Source organism: Vigna unguiculata, chromosome 8 (assembly GCF_037176805.1).
Source record: "Vigna unguiculata cultivar grain cowpea cultivar isolate G323 ecotype 2 chromosome 8, ASM3717680v1, whole genome shotgun sequence".
In the NCBI taxonomy this organism is placed as follows: Eukaryota; Viridiplantae; Streptophyta; class Magnoliopsida; order Fabales; family Fabaceae; genus Vigna; species Vigna unguiculata.
The window spans coordinates 34188057-34207275 of NC_140799.1; the positions used below are offsets into that span (position 1 = coordinate 34188057).

The window sequence follows — 19219 nt, forward strand, 5'->3', positions numbered from 1 at the left end:
TCAACTCCTTTAGAGCAGTGCTTAGAATAGTATGTATTTACTGAATCAAATTATTTTTTGTATGTTTAATGTTTTATGTACGTTTAGATTTTTTGGTTTTCTTGTTTCAGACATGCCGGCTCTGATCCAATGGTCCAAAAAGTTTAATGATTTTTAAATCGTTTATTTACAGACCCTTTATGGTTCATTTATAAATTTAGAATCCATTTTTCACTCCGTGTTAAGCGGATAATGGATTCTTCCAACTAGCAAAAGGGGTTTTGTGTTGATAGAATTTGATTGGAGGCAACGACATTTTTTATGTTTCGTGGCTTTTTGTCTTATTGTAGCTAAAGTGTGATAATTCAATGAAGTGTGAACTAATAACCTAATACCTGATTTCTAATACTTATAGTCAACCTAAGTTCTCTAATATAGACGAGAATGATGACACCTAAAAATCTGAATTCGCCAAAGTCATGCCGTGAACCTAGGTTCGTAGCAAATATTTACGGATTAATTAAAAGGAAATATGAAATTAGACAGGTACTTACCAATATTTTGAGATATTTATTATTATTAAGCCATATTCTTTTATCCTCTTTGCAGAGTCCTTGAAAGATGGCATCTGTTATGTTTGGAACAGACATCAAAGATGATCATTTGCATTATGATTCCCTCCTGCAACTTATACTGGGTATCTTTTTCGGATGCAAAATTGATCTCAGATTTTATTTATAAAAAGATTTAATATAAATTATGGATTCTTTTTAACTAATAATTTTTAATTTAAATGAAATAAAAATAATTTATAAAAAACTTTGAATCGTAAACAATTTCAGTAAATAAATAAATAAATTCTCGAAAAGCGATTATAAATTCATCTTAATATAAGTTTGATTTTTAAAACAAAAATATAACGATAAAATTTAAATATTGTAACGTCTCATTCTAGTAACTTAAAAATAATAAAATAAAACCAGTCATCATAATATCCAAAACAGAGTATATAAAATATATTAATACAATCTTACAAAAAATAGGATTATAAAGTTATGACATTTATGCTAAACCAACAATAATTAACCAGTATTAAAGTTTCTTGAGATTTTCTACTATTCTAACCGATGGCTCTTCATCCTCTAAAGATATCTCTAAACCTGCAACTTCATATGCTTCCACCGAATAGCTGATCACCGCAAAAAAGAAGAGACGGACAACACGGAAAAACACAAAACACTCCACAGAGTAAGCTAGTATACAGAAAAAGTTATTCTAAAATAGTAAATCTTGTCAATTTCACGCCAACGTAGATAAAATAGATATGTATATGCACACCAAGTAGTTGACACTAAACTCAATTATCCAGATGACACTAGAGGCATGCATCCGTGATGGTTCCTAGATTCTATAGAGTCTAGCCTTAAAGGGTTATCACCCAACCACACACAAAGTTAATCCCTTTAGCGCCTATGACGAAACAAGTCCAAAGACTAGAATCTTCTACGACTCTCACCACATAACGTATTCTACTCTATTTGAGTGTGAATGACTATTAGAGTTCATAATATCTCCTTACTGACATCTCTTATGTTAAAGCATACACTGAGATTACCATCACACGAAATTTCCCTTGAAACTCCTTAAACACCATCATTTCACATGCTCAGAACATCATCTCATATCACTTATCAATCATTAAAACAATAAATAGAATAAACTAATCCAAATGGAACCATTACAAGGAATAAAAAGCAAAACAGGGTCAACAGAGAAAATTGGCGCTCAACGCCACACCTCTCGCAAAAAGGTAGCGTGTAGCGACATTTTTGGCACTTAGCGCCATTCTCGCACATTGGCGCTCGGAGACACCTTCTAGTACTCAGCGTCCTAAAGCTAAAATGCTCCATACATGTAGTCCAAAGATGGCGCTCAACAGTTCCTTGTTGCCGCTCAACGCCACAACATTCACAAATTTTGACGCTCAGCGGTACAAATTGGCGCTCAACAGTTGGAGCTTAAATGCTCCCAAACCTGCACAACAAGGTTGGCGCTCAACAATAGTCTAGTACCGTTCAATGTTGTATTAGAAACCGAAAAATGCACTCTGTGATATGATGGGAGATGGACCTGTTTAATTGATCAATTTGGTACCCCTTTCTTAGTACTTTGGTCCAAAAATAGTTTTAAAACATTTAGGCTTGTACCAAATTGCTCAATTACTTAGATTCTAATTCTCTCAAACATCACAAGATCAATCTAAACAAGCACAACCATTCTAACATGTAGCTTTTAACCACATTATATAAAATCACCTTAGCAATACACATCAAACCAAATTTATCTAAATAGGCAATTTATCTCCAATTAATCTAGCAACAACTTGCATCCATCAAATAGCAAAAGCATCACAAAACAAGTCAAGACTAGCTTTCCTTACTTTTTAAAACTTCTCAACAAGCTCAGAGACACCCAAACACCTTTAGCTTCGTAGGATGTTCTATCTATACCTAGGAACAACACAAGAACGATTATGACATACCGTTATGATCCCTAATCAACATAAACTGGTACTGATGACTAAAAAGACGCATGCAAGTGGAAGAATGGTCACATACAACAGAACATAAAATAGACCAAGAAAAGGATTGAAACTTAGTTTATGCAATTAGAAAAATGATCGGTTCAAATTGAAGAGCTTGTCACGATGATCAATCCTACGGTTTCAGTTCTTCAATTAAAAGAACAGCAACAAAGAACTATTAAAGAGAAGTCAAATAACTTTATACAAATTATTTCTACAAAGATTGTGTGTTTTAAAATAGTAAAACTCCTTTATAATAAAATTATTTATACTAAAACCTTTTAATATTAAAATGATATAATCTCACTATTTTTAAACCACTACACTCCTAAAATATCATTTTTTTTAGGTCTTTACAAATATATTGTTTATATGTTATGTAAAGAATACATGCAAATGAATTGATCATACTAAACTAGTATTTATAACAATATTAATGAATACCCTTATTTTCAAAAATAACTTGAATTTAAAAACAAATAACACTCATGATTGTTAAAATTTAATGAATGAAAAGGAAAATAAAGGAAATAAAAAACGTTTAAATGTAAACCATACAAATAAAATAAATAGCAACAAAAAGTGGTGATCAAGTATACTCTTTTCATTACAGTTTGTTGCCATATTTAACCAATACGAAATTTAGTACATTTTTATTTTGTCACACACAAATGGTTATATTAAATTTTTATTTTCAATAGTTATTTTTGTACATGATATGTTTATCAAATATGCTTGTATATTGTTATCGTTAGAATGATGTATCTATTGGACAATTTTAACTTCAATATTCCTCACAACTTCTGCTTATATTAAAAGAACTCATTTTCTAATTACATAACTACTCTTCCACTCTTCAATTAATAATTTTTTATTTTAGACATTTCATAATTTATTGAAATAAGGGTCACAATCTTTTCTTTCTTAATGTATTTTATTACACCTTCATTGATGTTTTAATGCAAAGTTTATGACTCTCATTTGAGCATGTTGATATTTTTGAATTTAGAAGACTTTTGCTAGAAGGTGATTCTACTATGGTCATTCAAGTTTTCTCTAATTGTTTGGTTCACAACTAAAAATTCTTATATTACATGAAAATTTTCTTGCAAATTTGTTAAAAGGATTTGCAATAAAAAGTTTTTTCCTACTATTTTTTCTAAGAATTTTAATTCACATATAATTCCTTTGTGGATAATTATTTCCTACAAAATTATGAAATTCGCAAGTATTTCCTACAAAACTTGTTGCGAAAAGTGTTTTATACAAAATATTTTTCAAAAGAATTGGTAGCAATTTCCTGAAAAGTTTTTTTCATAACAAAATTTATAAGTATTTTCTACAAAAAAAAATATTCAAAACAAAATTGACAGAAAATACGAGTTTTTTTTAGTAGTGGTTGTTTATTGGAATATGTTAGATCAATGAAAATAATACTTTTTAGACACCTAGATAAGCATGAGAGTGGGTGATAGTAGCTATATAATGAACTTAAAGTTCATGATATTTAGACACCACTGCCAAAAACACTTTAACTTTGTATTTGACATTTTTTATACTTTTGTAATAGATTGGTGCGAGATTTGGTTTAAATTCATTTTTTGAAGAAGATTGGTGTATTTGGAGTCAAAGGACATAAAAAAATAATGGGTTAAATATGTTTTTGGTCCCTTAACTTTTAGTGAATTTTGGAATTAGTCCATTTTGAAACTTTGGACCAATTTAGTCTTTCATCTTTCAAAATACATGGATTTAGTCCTTTTAATCAAATTTAATTAAGTTTATTTGACATTTCAAGCGCGTTTCATAATAGTATTTGATTTAACATTAAAGCAAAAATTTGTCAAATAATATAAACAACTCAAATACAATCCTAAAATGTGTACAAAACATCAAATAAAACTAACAAAATTTGATTAAAATGACTAAATCCACGTATTTTGAGAGATGAATGACTAAATTGATCCAAAGTTTCGAAATAGACTAATTTCAAAATTCACTCAAAGTTAAGGGACCAAAAACATATTTAGCCCAAAAATAATCTAGGTATTGTAAAAATTTTCACAGTGTCACTCTCTGGTTGTCATTAGAAAACAATCGTAATTTTTCTCCGATTTTGAAATTTTCAAATTATATTATTTTGTTGACACTTTTTATCCTATTTCTTTATTAGTAGGGTAATTGATTTATTCTTTATGGTTTCTCCTTGGCCTAATGCTAATTTTTCATGAGAGTTTCCATTTACGACATTGAGACAAAATTGACTGTTTTATTGCATTATTTAAAGGATTATTTGTCTTTTCCCTTTTTCTATTTTGGATGATATGTCATGGTTGCTGTCATGAAATTGCTTTATCATTAACAAGCCCCAAGTTTGATGATTGATAAACCACCATTAATGATCTTTTATCTCATTGGTGTTTGCTATAATCGACTCCTTTGTTGTTTCTCCATTACAAATACCAGAATCTCTGGCTGGGAAATAAGGCCAATTGGATTGTGCGATTGCCCTTGGGAAGGACAATTCCAATCTCACCAACATGCTTTACGAGCATGTAAAGGAATGCGTCGAAGATTATTCTAAACTACAGGTAATCGACCAAAATTTTGTGATCGACGCGCTTCCAATGGGGAAAATGAACGACCTTCGTATAACTATACAGCAGATGGTGGGTGTTGGGCTGAGAAAGGAGTGCTGCGAGGTGTACTGTAATTGGAGGAGGGAAAGCTTAAAGGAGTGCTTAATGAGTTTATTAGGGTTTCCAGAGATCAACACCGAGGAATTTAAAGATGACATTATTAGAAGACGGGTTGAGGCTGTGGAGGTTGCTCTTACGATACTTGTCCCCAGTGAGAGACGACTTTGTGACAGCGTCTTCTCCGGGTTCCCTTCTGTTGCTGATCTTTGTTTCGATGATGTTTGTCGAGGAGCTATCATTCAATTACTGAATATTGCCGTTGTCACTGCGAATGGGATTCATTCCAACTGGCGTTTGTTCGAAATCCTTGATATGCTTCAGGCATGGGGTGACATAATTCCATCCTTTTTGAATCAGTGTTCCCAGAGTCACTGATAAAGAAAGCAATGGCAATATTCCACGACGAATTAGGAGAAGCAAGCATGGTGAGTTTTATGAAAGTGATAAATATGGTTATCGATTACCGACAAGCCAGGGTAATGGTCATTCGTTGCGGGGTTCATTTAACGACCCTTAATGTCATGAGGTACCTCGTTTCTACTTGTTTGAACCAACGGACCTCGAAGCATAATGTAGCGGGAACATCTTCATTTTCTGTGTATATTGATCGAATGATGAAGCATCTCGAGAAGCACGAATCCTGCATGGCGCTACCTTTTCATGATAATAATTGGAGGTTTGTAGAACTAAGCGCAGAAAGGTCCGGACTTGACTGTTTGAAAAAATACAGTGCAAAAGTTCAACAAAACCTCAAATTTTATCAAAGAACTTGGAATACAGTACTGGAGTTTTTGAAGCTAGAGAACAATGCTTACGCAGAGTCACTGAAAAGCAATATCAATTTGTTCAACCATGGGTTGTCTTTGATATGCAGCAAAGGGAACAAATAATAATGTCACTGCTAAACATGTTGTTGCCAGCATACGGAAGCTTCATTGGGAGGTTTCAAAATATTGTTGGTAAAGATGCTTTTGAGCATATTAGATATGGAATGTTTGATATCCAAAACCAACTCAACAATTGGTTTCTCGAAGCAACGAAAATGAATTACCAAAAAGAGAAAGAAGGACTATTAATGCTTGTTCAAACTAAAATATGATCTTTTCCTTCTTATCATAAAAATAGTACTAAACAGAGATGTATGGCTTGTCCTATATGTCCTATGTTTTCTTCTTAGAATTGTAAACACTTGTTTCCTTCTTTTCGTTTTCATTTTCTACTGGTATAGCTCAAGTCTAAGTAAAAGTTGAGATTGGGAATATAGTTTCTTTTAGTTGAGAAAGAACAAAAAAACGTTGTCGACTATGTGGCCATAATTTTCTTTCAATTTAGAGTAGTTCGTTTTCATTTTGGTTCGTCCGATCAAGAGATTGGCACTCATAGTTGGAAAACTCTTCCAAAAAGTTGAGCTCAACCATCAATGTCTTGAAAAGAATATTTGATGAATGTTATATATTCTCCCAAAGGATTTGTGTGATATTAGGAAATGAACGTTTTGTTCCTAGCTCAGACAACAAAAATAATTTGCATAAGATAACTTAAAAACTAAATTAGAGTGACAACAAAATAAAGTGAATTTGTTAAAGAACTTTTAGGAATTTTCGAGAACAACTTATGAGCACAAAAATATACAGAAAAATACAAATGGCAAAATATTGTTGAGGTTTAATTTATAAGTAGATATTATCTCGAAATTAGGTTTTGAAGGATAGGATTCGAGAATCCACAAATTAGACGTATTCCTAGAATCCACATCCATGGATGATTCTACATAAACTAGAATTGGATTATACTTTCTGCAATGAACTTTGGAAGATAACTAATTGCCCTTTCTCTCCCAATTAAACGTATATCTCAAAGAAGAATATGTTCTACATCTTCATCCTATATGTAGTGGCTTCATCCTATACGAATATAAATAAATCTTCATCGTTATTAAATAGGTGGCTACCATTTTTATCTCATGCGGGTAACACGTATTTTCATATTCACGTTTGTTTTCTTATTATTTAATTTTAATTAATTAATTTTTATAAAAAATTAAAAAAAATTACGGATATCATCAAATATTCAATTTATTTTTATTTTTTTAATAATAAATAATTAAAAATAAATTATAATTATATATATTTTATATTAGAGCATCAAATAAATAAAATTTGATGAGAATCGAAATAGGTATTAAATTTGCAAAAATCAAACTTGATAAAATTAAAAAATATTTTTTAAAATATAAAAAACAAGTATCAAAGTTTAAAAAGATTTTAAATTTCTTTTTGCTCTTTTTTTCTAAACTCTAACAAAATATTTTTTTACATTAGTAAAAATTATAATACACCACTTGATGGGTACAACAAACAAAGATTTAATTAATAATAATTAAAATTTAGTATATATCTTTCATTTTTGCAACTTCAATTTATGTTAAATTGTAATAAATAAGATTCATAACAATGACATTAAGTTATTATATTATAAAACATAAAATAAAATGACTTTATATAATTACGATGATAAAATTATATTTAACATAATAGGTTAAAAATGAAAATAATTATATAAAAAATCATCAAAAATAGTAGTCTATATGATAAAAATAAATAATAAATAAAAATATTAAAAAGAAGCAAAAATAATCTAATGTGTCTTAGAAAAAAAATGATATACCATTTATCGAAATAACACAAAGAAAAACAAATGTATAAAGGGATGTGATAATATGAAAAGTACACTCAAGATCTAAAAAAAACTTTTCAAATATCAAATTAGTCAAACTGTTAATTGTTGGACCGGGTGAAAATAATATGTCTTGAAAAGTCTTACATCGCCTAGGATAAGTTGCTAGTGAGTGAGTGTTATTGACTATATAATGGGCTCCAAGTCCATATGTTCCTTGCCCCATGTCAAAGACACTAAGTTATTTTGCATTTCTTATACTCTTGTAGTAGGATGTTGTGAGGTGTAATTAAATTCTTGCTTTGGAAAGTGTGGGTGTATTTCGGGTCAAAGGGTTGAGAGTGTTTTCTGTATGTCGTCAAAATTTGCACATAGTGAGTATACTCTATTGATTTTTTTTTGTATTATATTTTTGTGTACACTAGTGCAGTGAGCGCTTTTGGCCCCGGTTACTTTCGTGATTCTGCCTCGATTTTAGAACCGAGGCATATTGGGGCGAGGCCAAAAGGCACCTCCTTTTGGCCTCGGTTATCACCCGAGGCCATATTGTCTGTTTTCTGCCTCGGGTCTGAAAGAACCGAAGCCATAGCGTCTGTTTCGTCTTCGCAGTGGTGGCTATGGCTTCTGCTGCTGTTCTGGCTCATTCTCGCTCACCGTTGCAGTGGTGATGATGACGCGTTGTTGTAGTGGTTTCTGCTGTTTCGCATGGATCTGTGTGGTGCAAAATTGCACGTCTGGTGAAGATGACTCGCGCTCCCATGGTGGTGTTGTGTGAGGATGCGCTGGTTTCATTGTAGGTGTTGATGGCAGGTCACGGTGGTGCGAGGTGTTGCCATGGTTGTCACTGGTTCTGTTGCAGAGAACACAATGCATTGTGAGGTCCGTGAATGGTGCAGCTACGGTGGTGGTGGTGGCAGCGAAGTTCGCACAGAGTTTTCGAACTGACCCGCATCGGGAGGTGATTTGCAATCGGTGAACCTGGACAGCGCGACGGAGGCGACGACGCACGACTATTGATGGCAGATGCTGGTCGGCGACGGAGGCGGAGCGTGATGGTGGTGGTAGAGCGAAGAAATTCGCGCAGAGAGAAGAGAGTTTGGGAGACGATGAATAGTAGTTAGGGTTCGCGAATTGGGAATTTTAACAGACTTTATGGCCTCGGTTCAATTAATAACCGAGGCCAAAAGCCCCCTTTACTGCCTCGGTCCTTAAAGAACCGAGGCCAAAAGCCTGATGCTGACTTTATGGCCTCGGTTCAATTAATAACCGAGGCCAAAAGCGCCCTTTACTGCCTCGGTCTTTAAAGAACCGAGGCCAAAAGCCTGATGCTGGTGGCATTTGAAAACTGGGCTGCCTTATATGCTTCGGTTCATTTGTAACCGAGGCCTAAAGCCCCCTTTATTGCCTCGGTCCTTAAAGACCCGAGGCCAAAAGCCTGACGAAATTGCAAAAATGCCACCGCCTCCTTATAGGCTTCGGTTCAGTTGTAACCGAGGCCTATAAGGCGAAGTAAAATGTCAAATCTGCACTAGTGGTATCTTTGTGTTAATCTTATTTCTATGTTAATAAGGTAATTATTAGGGATAGAGAGGGTAATGCTCTTAATTGATTATGTGTTTTTCCAACATTAAGAAATAATAGAAATTGTTTTAGCGAAAAATAAATAAATTTCTTCAACTGAAAATGAAATTATGGATCAAAGAGAATAAGAAAGATAAGTTTTTTATATTACCTACTAACCAAAGGATATATGTGATTGAAAACTTGAATTTGAGATTCAAATATTTTGTGTGAAAAAATATAATGAATAAAAATATTAAAAAGGAGTAAAAATATTCAAATGTGAGACATAAAACAAGGGATAACAATGAGGGTCGCCTGTATGGTTTTGGCCTGTCCTGAATTTGGTCAACAAAAGCGGGGTCAGGCCAGCTCACCCTACATAAGAAATGTGAGTTAATTTCTTGGCTCGTGCCCGCATAACGTTTGGTAAGCGGGTTTATGGGCTAGCCCGTAGCCCACATACGAATTTTATAAACTTTATTTTTATTTAATTGAATTAGTAGAAATTATATTTCCTATAAGGTCATTTCTTAAAATAAGTTATATTCATAATTTTATAATTTTTAAGTATAAGTCTATTGAAAATAGAAATGATTTTTAATTGTACTAAATCACGAATGAAGGAGCTACTTTGGATGGACATGACACGAATAAGCAAGCAACTTTTGGATGGACTGAAGAAGAAACATGAATGGATACATTGCTTATAAGAAACACACACACGATGTGTTGTGCTTATACTGTTGAATTTTAGGACTTTAAGTCAATTCAAGCCAAATGTTAGCTAGCCCGTCATTGGCTAGTACGAGCTGCGGGTTATGCAAGAAGAGACTAATTGGGGCAGCGAGCTAAAATACTTAGCCCACCCTGCATTTTTTGCATGCCTTCGTCCCGCATTGTCGTCCTAATAAAAACTATTTGATTTACTATAATTGTTAATATATCATTTGAACATAGCTGCATAAAGATTATGATAAAAGAAAAAATACTTTGAAGATGTAAGTGAATTTCATGGATATAAAACAAGTCAAACAATTAGGAGAGAGAAAAAAAAGTGTGTAACGAAAGAAAAAACACGATTATAAAACTATATATATATATATATATATGGTTATCTAATAAATTGTTGTGAGTACTTTAACATATATGGCTTTGAGCATATATGTAGCACTCAATCTACTTGGGTTGTCTTTGATATGCAGCTAAGGGAACAAATAAAAATGTCAGTGCAAAACATCTTGTTGCCAGCATATGGAAGCTTCGTTGGTAGGTTTCAGAATATTCTTGGTAAAGATGCTTTTAAGCATATTAGATATGGAATGTTTGATATCCAAGACCAACTCAACAATCGGTTTCTCGAAAGAACGAAAATGCATCACCATAGCGAGAAAGAAGGACTTTTAAACCTTTGCTCAAAATAAAATATGATCTTTTTTCTCATCATAAAAGTAGTTCTAAACAGATGTATGGCTCTTCGTATATGTCCTATGTTTTCTTCTTAGAATTGTAAACACTTGTTTCTTTCTTTTCGTTTTCATTTTCTAATGGTACAGCTCAAGTCTAAGTAAAAGTTTAGTAGTTTCTTTATAGTTGGGAATGAAAAAAAAAAAAAAAAATTGCCAACTATGTGGTGATACTTTTCTTTCAATTTAAAGAAGTTCGTTTTCATCTTGGTTCGTTCGATCAAGAGATTGGCACTCTTAGTTGGAAAACTCTTCCAAAAAGTTGAGCTCAACCATCATGGTCTTGAAAGAAAAATGAATACCAACACAAGTCCCGTGAGAGTGATAGATAAGCGGAAAACGTCAAACCAAAAAACCCTCTGATTCAACAATTGCTCTGGGTAGTGGTGGAGATTTAGAAGCAAAGCAAGGCAGAAAGACCTACATTCTGAAATATTTGATGAAGATTATATGGTCTCCCAAAGGATTTGTGAAATATTCGGCAAAGAACGTTGTTACTAGCTCAGACAACAAGATAATCTGCATAAGCAGGTTACTTATAGCTAAATTAGAGGACAACAGAATAAAGTGAATTTGTTAAAGAACTTTTCGCAAACAGTATATGAGCATAAGAATGTACAGAAAAATAAAAAGAAAAATTGTGAGGATTTATCTTCATCTATACCTCTACTATATAATTGAGATCTCTAAAAGCATATTCAATGCTTAAATTTTCTTTTTTCAAACTCTACTTCCTGACATAGCTAAGGCTTAATTTATACAAATCTAGAAATTAGGTTTTGAAGGATAGAATTCGAGAATCCACACATTAGACGTGTTCCTATAACCCACATCTATGATGATTATACACGAAGTAAAATTGGATTATTCTTTCTCCAATGAATAATTGCCCTTTCTTTCCCAATTAAATAGAGATATCTAAGAAAAATATTTTCTACATCAAACCTGGCTTAAGCAGAGATCTTTTTTGCTGATACAATGAAGGCAATTGATCACCGATGATAGGCAGACAAAGGATCCTTGTCACGTCCTATAAGATAATAACCATCCTATAAGATTATCATAATCATCATCGCCCGCAAAGAATCCATAGAGAACCTTTCCATCAACTTGCCATGAAAGATTAGCCCAAATATGTGTATTTTTCGCCCACAGCGGTTGAAAACATATTTAATCAAGTAGTATTCATGATTGAGTGGTTTCATCCTAAATAAATAGAAATATTCATGATGGAATCATTCTTTTTTATGTTATATTTGTTTACCATATTTTAATGTATTATTAATTTTTTTAATAATTTTATTATCATTGTCGGTAATTAAATAATAAAATTTTCGATAAAATAAGTTAGTAGTAATTTAAAATTTCTTCTAATGATAAATGTGATGCTTAATTATTTAACTATATAAGAGTAATTTAAAATATAAAGCGATAAAAAGACTTTCAAGTAATAGTTAAATTATAATAATGAAAAAAATATAAAAATAAAAATAATATGTTTCTTTATTTTGATTTTTTTTAATTGATTAAGTCTTTGGATAGTAATTATTTGGTACACTTACTTAAAACCGCAACAAATATTTATGTTTATGTTTTCTCGTATTATGTAAATACCATCCAAATGTGTTTAAGTATATAATATTATGTGGATTAGGGATTGACTTGATGACCTTAGCATCATTGTCACGATTCGGAAGTTCTTAATTGATAGTATATTATTGTTTAAGAGTTTGGTTGACGTACCATATTGTGAGACTTTTCAATAATAACAAAGCTTATATTATTTTTAGTTGTTGACTTTTTAGTTTAAGCCAATTCTAGGAGGGGTTCATTTGTACCAACAATTAAGTGTCGTATTCATAAAAATTTGATAAAATTATTCTATATTTAGATTCGAATTAGATTAAATAGAACAGTGCAATGGTTTTACAGTACAGAATTAACAACATAATAGTAATAATGTATTGAGGTTGAATGTCATTTCTCCTTCCTCTTGTATAATGTTATTAAACTTTACTTATTTATTTATACAAATCACTCAATGTTTTTGAAGTTCTTTAAGGTAATTATAAATTCATTCCTACAATCTATAACTTAAAGGCTTTAGACTTAAATGTTATTTCTATAATCCTAATAAAATGAATCATTGTCTTAAGTACAAGGCGTTGTATTGAATTAGAGATTTATTCCTAACATGTAAAGGAGGACGGAGATTTGATTGGACCACAATTTAATATTAGTTTTTCAATTGAACCTGAACTAGTGAAATAAGTTAATGATCAACTCATTAAGCAATAAAGCACAAACCAAATTACAAACATTTGAATGAAAGCACAATAAATATTAAAGACGTAGTAGTATAAAGAGTTGGGCTTAATTATATCAAACCTCAACAGAGGAGAGTTCAACTCCTCATAATGATGGGAAATAATAAAACCTTTTGGAGTAGTTATGCCTATTCTAGGTTCATATTTTATGATGACTTAGCTCCAAAATCTAGTACTTCAGGTTTTCTCATGTTGAAGGTTTTCTTGTGTAGCTCAACACCAAACGTTGTTGCTCAACTGTATGGCCAAAACTTGGATTCTTTCTCTGCTACCTTGGGTGCTTAGCACCAATTCATTTGGCTCAACTACACCATCATTTTCTTCCAATTTTAACTGAAATTCATTAAAATATCATTAGTTTCACAAATATATAACTCTCGAAACCTATTCTATAATACAAAACTAAAAGGAGTTAAATCAATAGAAAATATGAACAATTCATGTATTGTAAGTGCCAAAGTCATGTGAAAATATAAGTAACTCAAACACTTATTATTAGTCAATATGTGTGTAATGAAAAGGTTGTTTGAAAAAGTCATCGTATTGTTCTTACATTCTATTATGTGTTGCATGATATAATATGATAAAACTAATTAATCTTGATGTTATTCCTTATAACCCATGATATAAAAATATCTTATAATAAATGTGATAGAATATAGTGTACAAATTTATCAATAATATTCACACTAGTTATATTTCAGTCTTAAGTGTCTCCTTTAATAATGGAATTCGATCAAATCGTAAATAAGATATATTAAAAATATTTTCACAATATTTAATTGAACAGTGGACATTGATTTAATTGAATTCAAACCATAAATCTTAAATTCTAAACATTCATTGAGACTTTTTCTTTTCTTTTCCTTTCCTTTCTTTTCTACTTTCCCTTTGGTCCAAACAAAGCATCAAAGTCACCATTTTTCATGAAATTGTCATGAAATATATCAATAGCAGAAACTTGCTAAAATATAATGGCAGACCTTGACCAATAAATTTAAAAAAATTAAAATTATAAAGTGAATATATATATATATATTATCATTGTCACTAATACAATACAAATAAACACATAATTTAACATAATTGTAATTATAAATATAGAATAAATTGCATATATTTATCTAGAGATTGCACTTCCTTCCTTCACATTCTTGAACTAATCAATAATTGGATCATAATTAAAATTTTAATTTATTTCTTTTTCAATTTAAATAATCATTTCGTCTGCATAAAAATCATCTTCCATTTTATTTTGCAATCTTTTTTAGATAATCTCAATTACAAAAAAAAAAATATCTTTGTGGTAGTTGTAGAAATAAGAAGAATTAAAATAAGACAATAAAGTAAAATGTAATTGACTTTTCTATTATTGTCAAATATTAACATAATTCAAACATGAGTGATAAATTCTTGAAATTATAATGGTTAAGATCATCATCAATAAAATGCTAAAGTTAAAAATTTAAACTAATATTCTCTTATTCATGAAATCTAAATTGATAACTTTTTTTTTAGAAAAATGTACATATCATCATATTTTGTATCATATTTTGTCTGGACGAGACAATTTAATAGGATAATTCATTTATTTGAAGAATAAATGAATTATATATGTATTATGGTTTTTTTTAATATTACTAAGACATCTTTTATATATATTACACATTTCAAAGATGACTCCTATACACATATGTAAGTAATATATAAAAATGAAAAATCTTAGCAATATTTAAAAGAATATAAAATATATATATATATATAAATAATATAATATAATATAATATAATATAATATAATATAATATGTCTTAGTAATATTTAAAAGATGTAATAGGTACATGATTAGGTATATTAAGTCAGGTAAAAGATTCCCCAATTTAAAGTCAGGAAATCCTTAGGAAATAAAAAAAAAAAAAAAAAAAAAGACACCTGTCCTTTAAGGGTGTCAACATCGGTAGGTTCAAGGGTGTCTAACATTGGTCGGTGTACTGATGTTTCCACTTTCCACTCTATTTCCTGTTGCCTTCCTGGTTTGATCACTAATCAACTCATCCCATTAAAGGTATACTTTTCTTTATTTTTGTTCTGTTTTTGAATTTCTCCATGTTTTTGAAGTTTGTATTCCTGAGTATCCTTTTAATGATTCATTAGCGTTTTTGAAAGTGGTATATGGTACGTAATCTCTTTCATGATGTCCTATTACATTGCAAAGAGTGAACATCTTGGTACTTCATTTTGGTTTATAAAATATTGGAAATATTATTTTCAATAATATAAATTCTAATTGAATTCATTGCTTTCACAGGTAGTATTCCAATTACTCAATTGTCCGTGGCCTATTGATCTCTCACTTCAATCTCATGTGACTCGATTTGAAGACTTTTTCACTTCAAGTCATGTATCCTTATTACTTCAATTGTTCGATACAAATTTTATTAAATCGTAATGTCTCAACATTTGGAGGTCTTTCAAATTGTAATGAATCAAAAGAGAGACGAATGTAATAATTAAATAATGGTATAAATATATATTTGGTACCCAAACTTTTTCGAAAAGTTCAAAGTGGTACCCGAATTTTAGGAATGTTCAATTTGGTACCCCAATTTTTTAAAGAGGTTCAATTTGGTCATCTCCGTTAAGTTGGAGTTAACACCGTGTCCGTATAGGACACGTGTCAAGCCATGAAATTTTTATTTTTTTTTAATTTTTTTTTTCAAAAAATTTAAAAAACTACCACGTGTCAGTTTATCATCGTGTCACGTGGCAGCTTACAAGCATGACACGTGGCAGTGTAATAGTTGTTTTCAATTTAGTACCCCAATTTAAATTTTTGGTTCAATTTAGTACCCCAATTTTTTAAAATCATTCAATTTCGTCATCTTTCATTTGAGACCAAATTAGTAAATAAGCTTAATTACAACCTATACATACATGTTACAATAACTTTTTATAATATATATATACATCAAATCATTTCACCTAAATACTTAAATTATTTTATTTTTTTCATTTTAACCTTTGTAATTTTTTATACATGAAATTTTTTATACTTGAAAAAATAAAATAATTTAAATATTTAGGTGTAGTGATTTGATGTATAAATTCAAAACAATTATTTTAACATGTTTATATAAATTATAATTAAGCTTATTTACTAATTTGGTCTCAAATAGGAAAGGACGAAATTGGATCATTTTAAAAAATTTGGGTGCTAAATTGAACCAAAAATTTTAATTGGGGTACTAAATTGAAAACAACTATTACATTGCCACGTGTCATGCTTGTAAGCTGCCACGTGGCACGATGATAAACTGACATGTGGCAGTTTTTTAAATTTTTTGAAAAAGAAAATTAATTTTTTGAAAAAAAAAATTAATCTTTTGAAAAAAAATTAAAAAAAAAAATAAAAATTTCATGGCTTGACACGTGTCCTGTACGGACACGGTGTTAACTCCAACTTAACGGAGAGGACCAAATTGAACCTCTTTAGAAAATTGGGGGTACCAAATTGACCATTCTAAAGTTCGGGTACCACATTGAACTTTCTGAAAAAGTTTGGATACCAAATGTGTATTTATACCTTAAATAATATATAAGTAGTGTGATGGGAAAGTAAACGAAATAGAGAAAAAAAATATAGAAAGATAGATAAAAGAAAGTGGAAGTTTGTCCAATATTTTTTTCGGACTAGACTTTGTGTTTTCCCCGAGATTTCATCTGCAAAAAAGGGGATCTGAGCTTTCAACCTAGGCATAAATTTAGCATTGAATACCTTTTGCCAAAGTAAGTACTGAGTTCAGATAAAACATGACAACTTTGGACATCCAACTCACTAGATGGTTGAGGCAAACAGCAGTATGGAGATTTGTAGGTTTTTTTTCAACCGTTGTTGGACTTGTTTGCTATGGTCGCAGCTCCTCTTTCACCCTTGTTTTCGGAGAGTGGAGCTTGTTCAAGATCTTTCTCTACACTGTGTTTAGTCTCTTCCTCTGTTTTTGGAGTCTACTACACGCAAAGGTATGTCCACGCTCAACGTGTCCCCTATTCAAAGCTCACTCAGCACTATTGCTTTTGACCCTCACATCTGTGTATTCCTATTTCACTGATAAAGCTGCGAATGGAAAACCAGATGTATATAGTTTGATTTCCTGTGCTGCGTTTGCTATCATGTCATTCAGCCTCTCCAGGCAAACCCAGTGCGGTTTTGAAGTTGATCTTTTGAATTTTTTCTTGGGATTTCTAATACTGTTACTCATGAAGATTACATTGGCATTAGCTGTTGTTGGAGTAGGTTTCAGCTATGCCCTTATTATTCTTCGTTCATCATTAGATACAACATCATACGAGAATTGTGGAACACAAGATGAACATCCTGTAGTTATTGATATGAATCAAGCTAGAATGATGCAACATCTAGTGGATTGTGCGAAGGCCCTTGGGAAGGACAATTCCAATCTTGCCAACACGCTTTACAAGCATGTAAAGGAATTCGTTGAAGATGATTCTAAACGACAGGTAATCGATCGCAATTTCGTGATCGATGCGCTACCATTGGGAAAAACGAACGACTTTCGTAAAACTATACAGCTGATGATGGGTGTTGGGTTGAGAAAAGAGTGCTGCAAGGTGTACTGTAATTGGCGGAGGGAGAGCTTAAAGGAGTGCTTAATGAGTTTATTAAGGTTCCCAGAGATCAACACCGAGGGCAATGGTGAAGGGGTTGAATTTAAAGATTACGTTATTAGAAGAAGGCTTAAGGCTGTGAGGGTCGCTCTTACAATACTTGTCCCCAGTGAGCGACGACTTTGTGATAGCGTCTTCTCCGGGATCCCTTCTGTTGCTGATCTTTGTTTCACTGATGTTTGTCGGGGAGCTACCATTCAATTGCTGAATATTGCCGTTGTCACTGCGAGTGGTATCCATTCCAACTGGCGGTTGTTCGAAATCCTTGGTATGCTTCAGGTTTGGTGTAAAATAATTCCTTCGTTTCGATCATTGTTTCCACAGTTAATGGTAAAGAAGGCAATGGCAATGGCAATATTCCAGGACGAACTAGGAAAAGCAAGCATGGCCAATTTTATCAAAGTGAGAAATATGATTTCCCATCACCCAACCTTCAGTATAATGGCCAATCATTGCGGGGTTCTTGTAACGACCATTAATGTCATGAGGTACCTCATTTCTACTTGTTTGCCCCAACAGACCTCGGAGCATAATGTAGCGGGAACATCTTCATCTTCTGTGTATATTGATCGAATAATGAAACATTTCGAGAGAAAATTGGTGGCAGAGAGCAAAAGAATGAATCCTGCACGGCGCTACCTTTCCATGATGAATACTTGGAGGTTTGTAGAGCTAAGCGCAGAAATGTCCGGACTTGATTGTTTGAAAAAATACAGTGCAAAAGTTCAGCAAAACCTCAAATTTTATCAAAGTACTTGGAGTACAGTACTGGAGTTTTTGAAGCTAGAGAACAATACGTTAGTGGAGCCTAATGCTTACGCAGAGTCCCTGAAAAGCAACATCAACTTGTTCAACAATGCCTTTGAACATATATATAGTACTCAGTCTACATGGGTTGTCTTTGACATGCAGCAAAGGGAACAAATAATAATGTCACTTCAAAACATCTTGTTGCCAGCATATGGAAGCTTCATTGGGAGGTTTCAGAATATTCTTGGTAAAGATGCTTTTAATCATATTAGATATGGAATGTTTGATATCCAAAACCAACTCAACAACTGGTTTCTCGAAGGAACGAAAATGATCTACCAAAGAGAGAAAGAAGGACTATTAAAGCTTGTTCAAACTAAAATATGATTTTTTATCTCATAATAAAAGTAGTTCTAAACACATGTATGCCTTGTCCCATGTTTTCTTCTTAGAATTGTGAACGCTTGTTTCTTTTTTCTCGTTTCCATTTGTA

General features: G+C 31.8%; 1 protein-coding gene, 1 long non-coding RNA gene and 1 pseudogene across 4 annotated transcripts; 2 read left to right on the forward strand and 1 right to left on the reverse strand.

Moving 5' to 3' along the window:
• Positions 1-1020: 1020 nt before the first annotated feature.
• Positions 1021-12155, reverse strand: LOC146884428 (uncharacterized). Of its 3 annotated transcripts, XR_014984229.1 has the most exons (3): positions 11910-12155; positions 2420-2489; positions 1021-2013 (listed from the first exon to the last, which is right to left on the reverse strand). It is a non-coding gene; the product is annotated as an uncharacterized LOC146884428 (long non-coding RNA). The 3 variants fall into 3 exon arrangements; XR_014984227.1 differs by lacking the exons at positions 1021-2013; positions 2420-2489 and adding an exon at positions 10909-11391; XR_014984228.1 differs by lacking the exons at positions 1021-2013; positions 2420-2489 and adding an exon at positions 10909-11483.
• LOC146884429 (exocyst complex component EXO70B1-like) lies at positions 4210-10853 on the forward strand (annotated as a pseudogene).
• A 4807-nt stretch (positions 12156-16962) lies between the features above and the next one.
• On the forward strand, positions 16963-19200 carry LOC114193168 (exocyst complex component EXO70B1-like). The gene has a single exon (XM_028082879.2). It carries the CDS (start codon positions 17101-17103, stop codon positions 19111-19113), a length of 2013 nt encoding a protein of 670 aa, XP_027938680.1. The 5' UTR covers positions 16963-17100; the 3' UTR covers positions 19114-19200.
• The last annotated feature ends 19 nt before the right edge of the window (positions 19201-19219 follow it).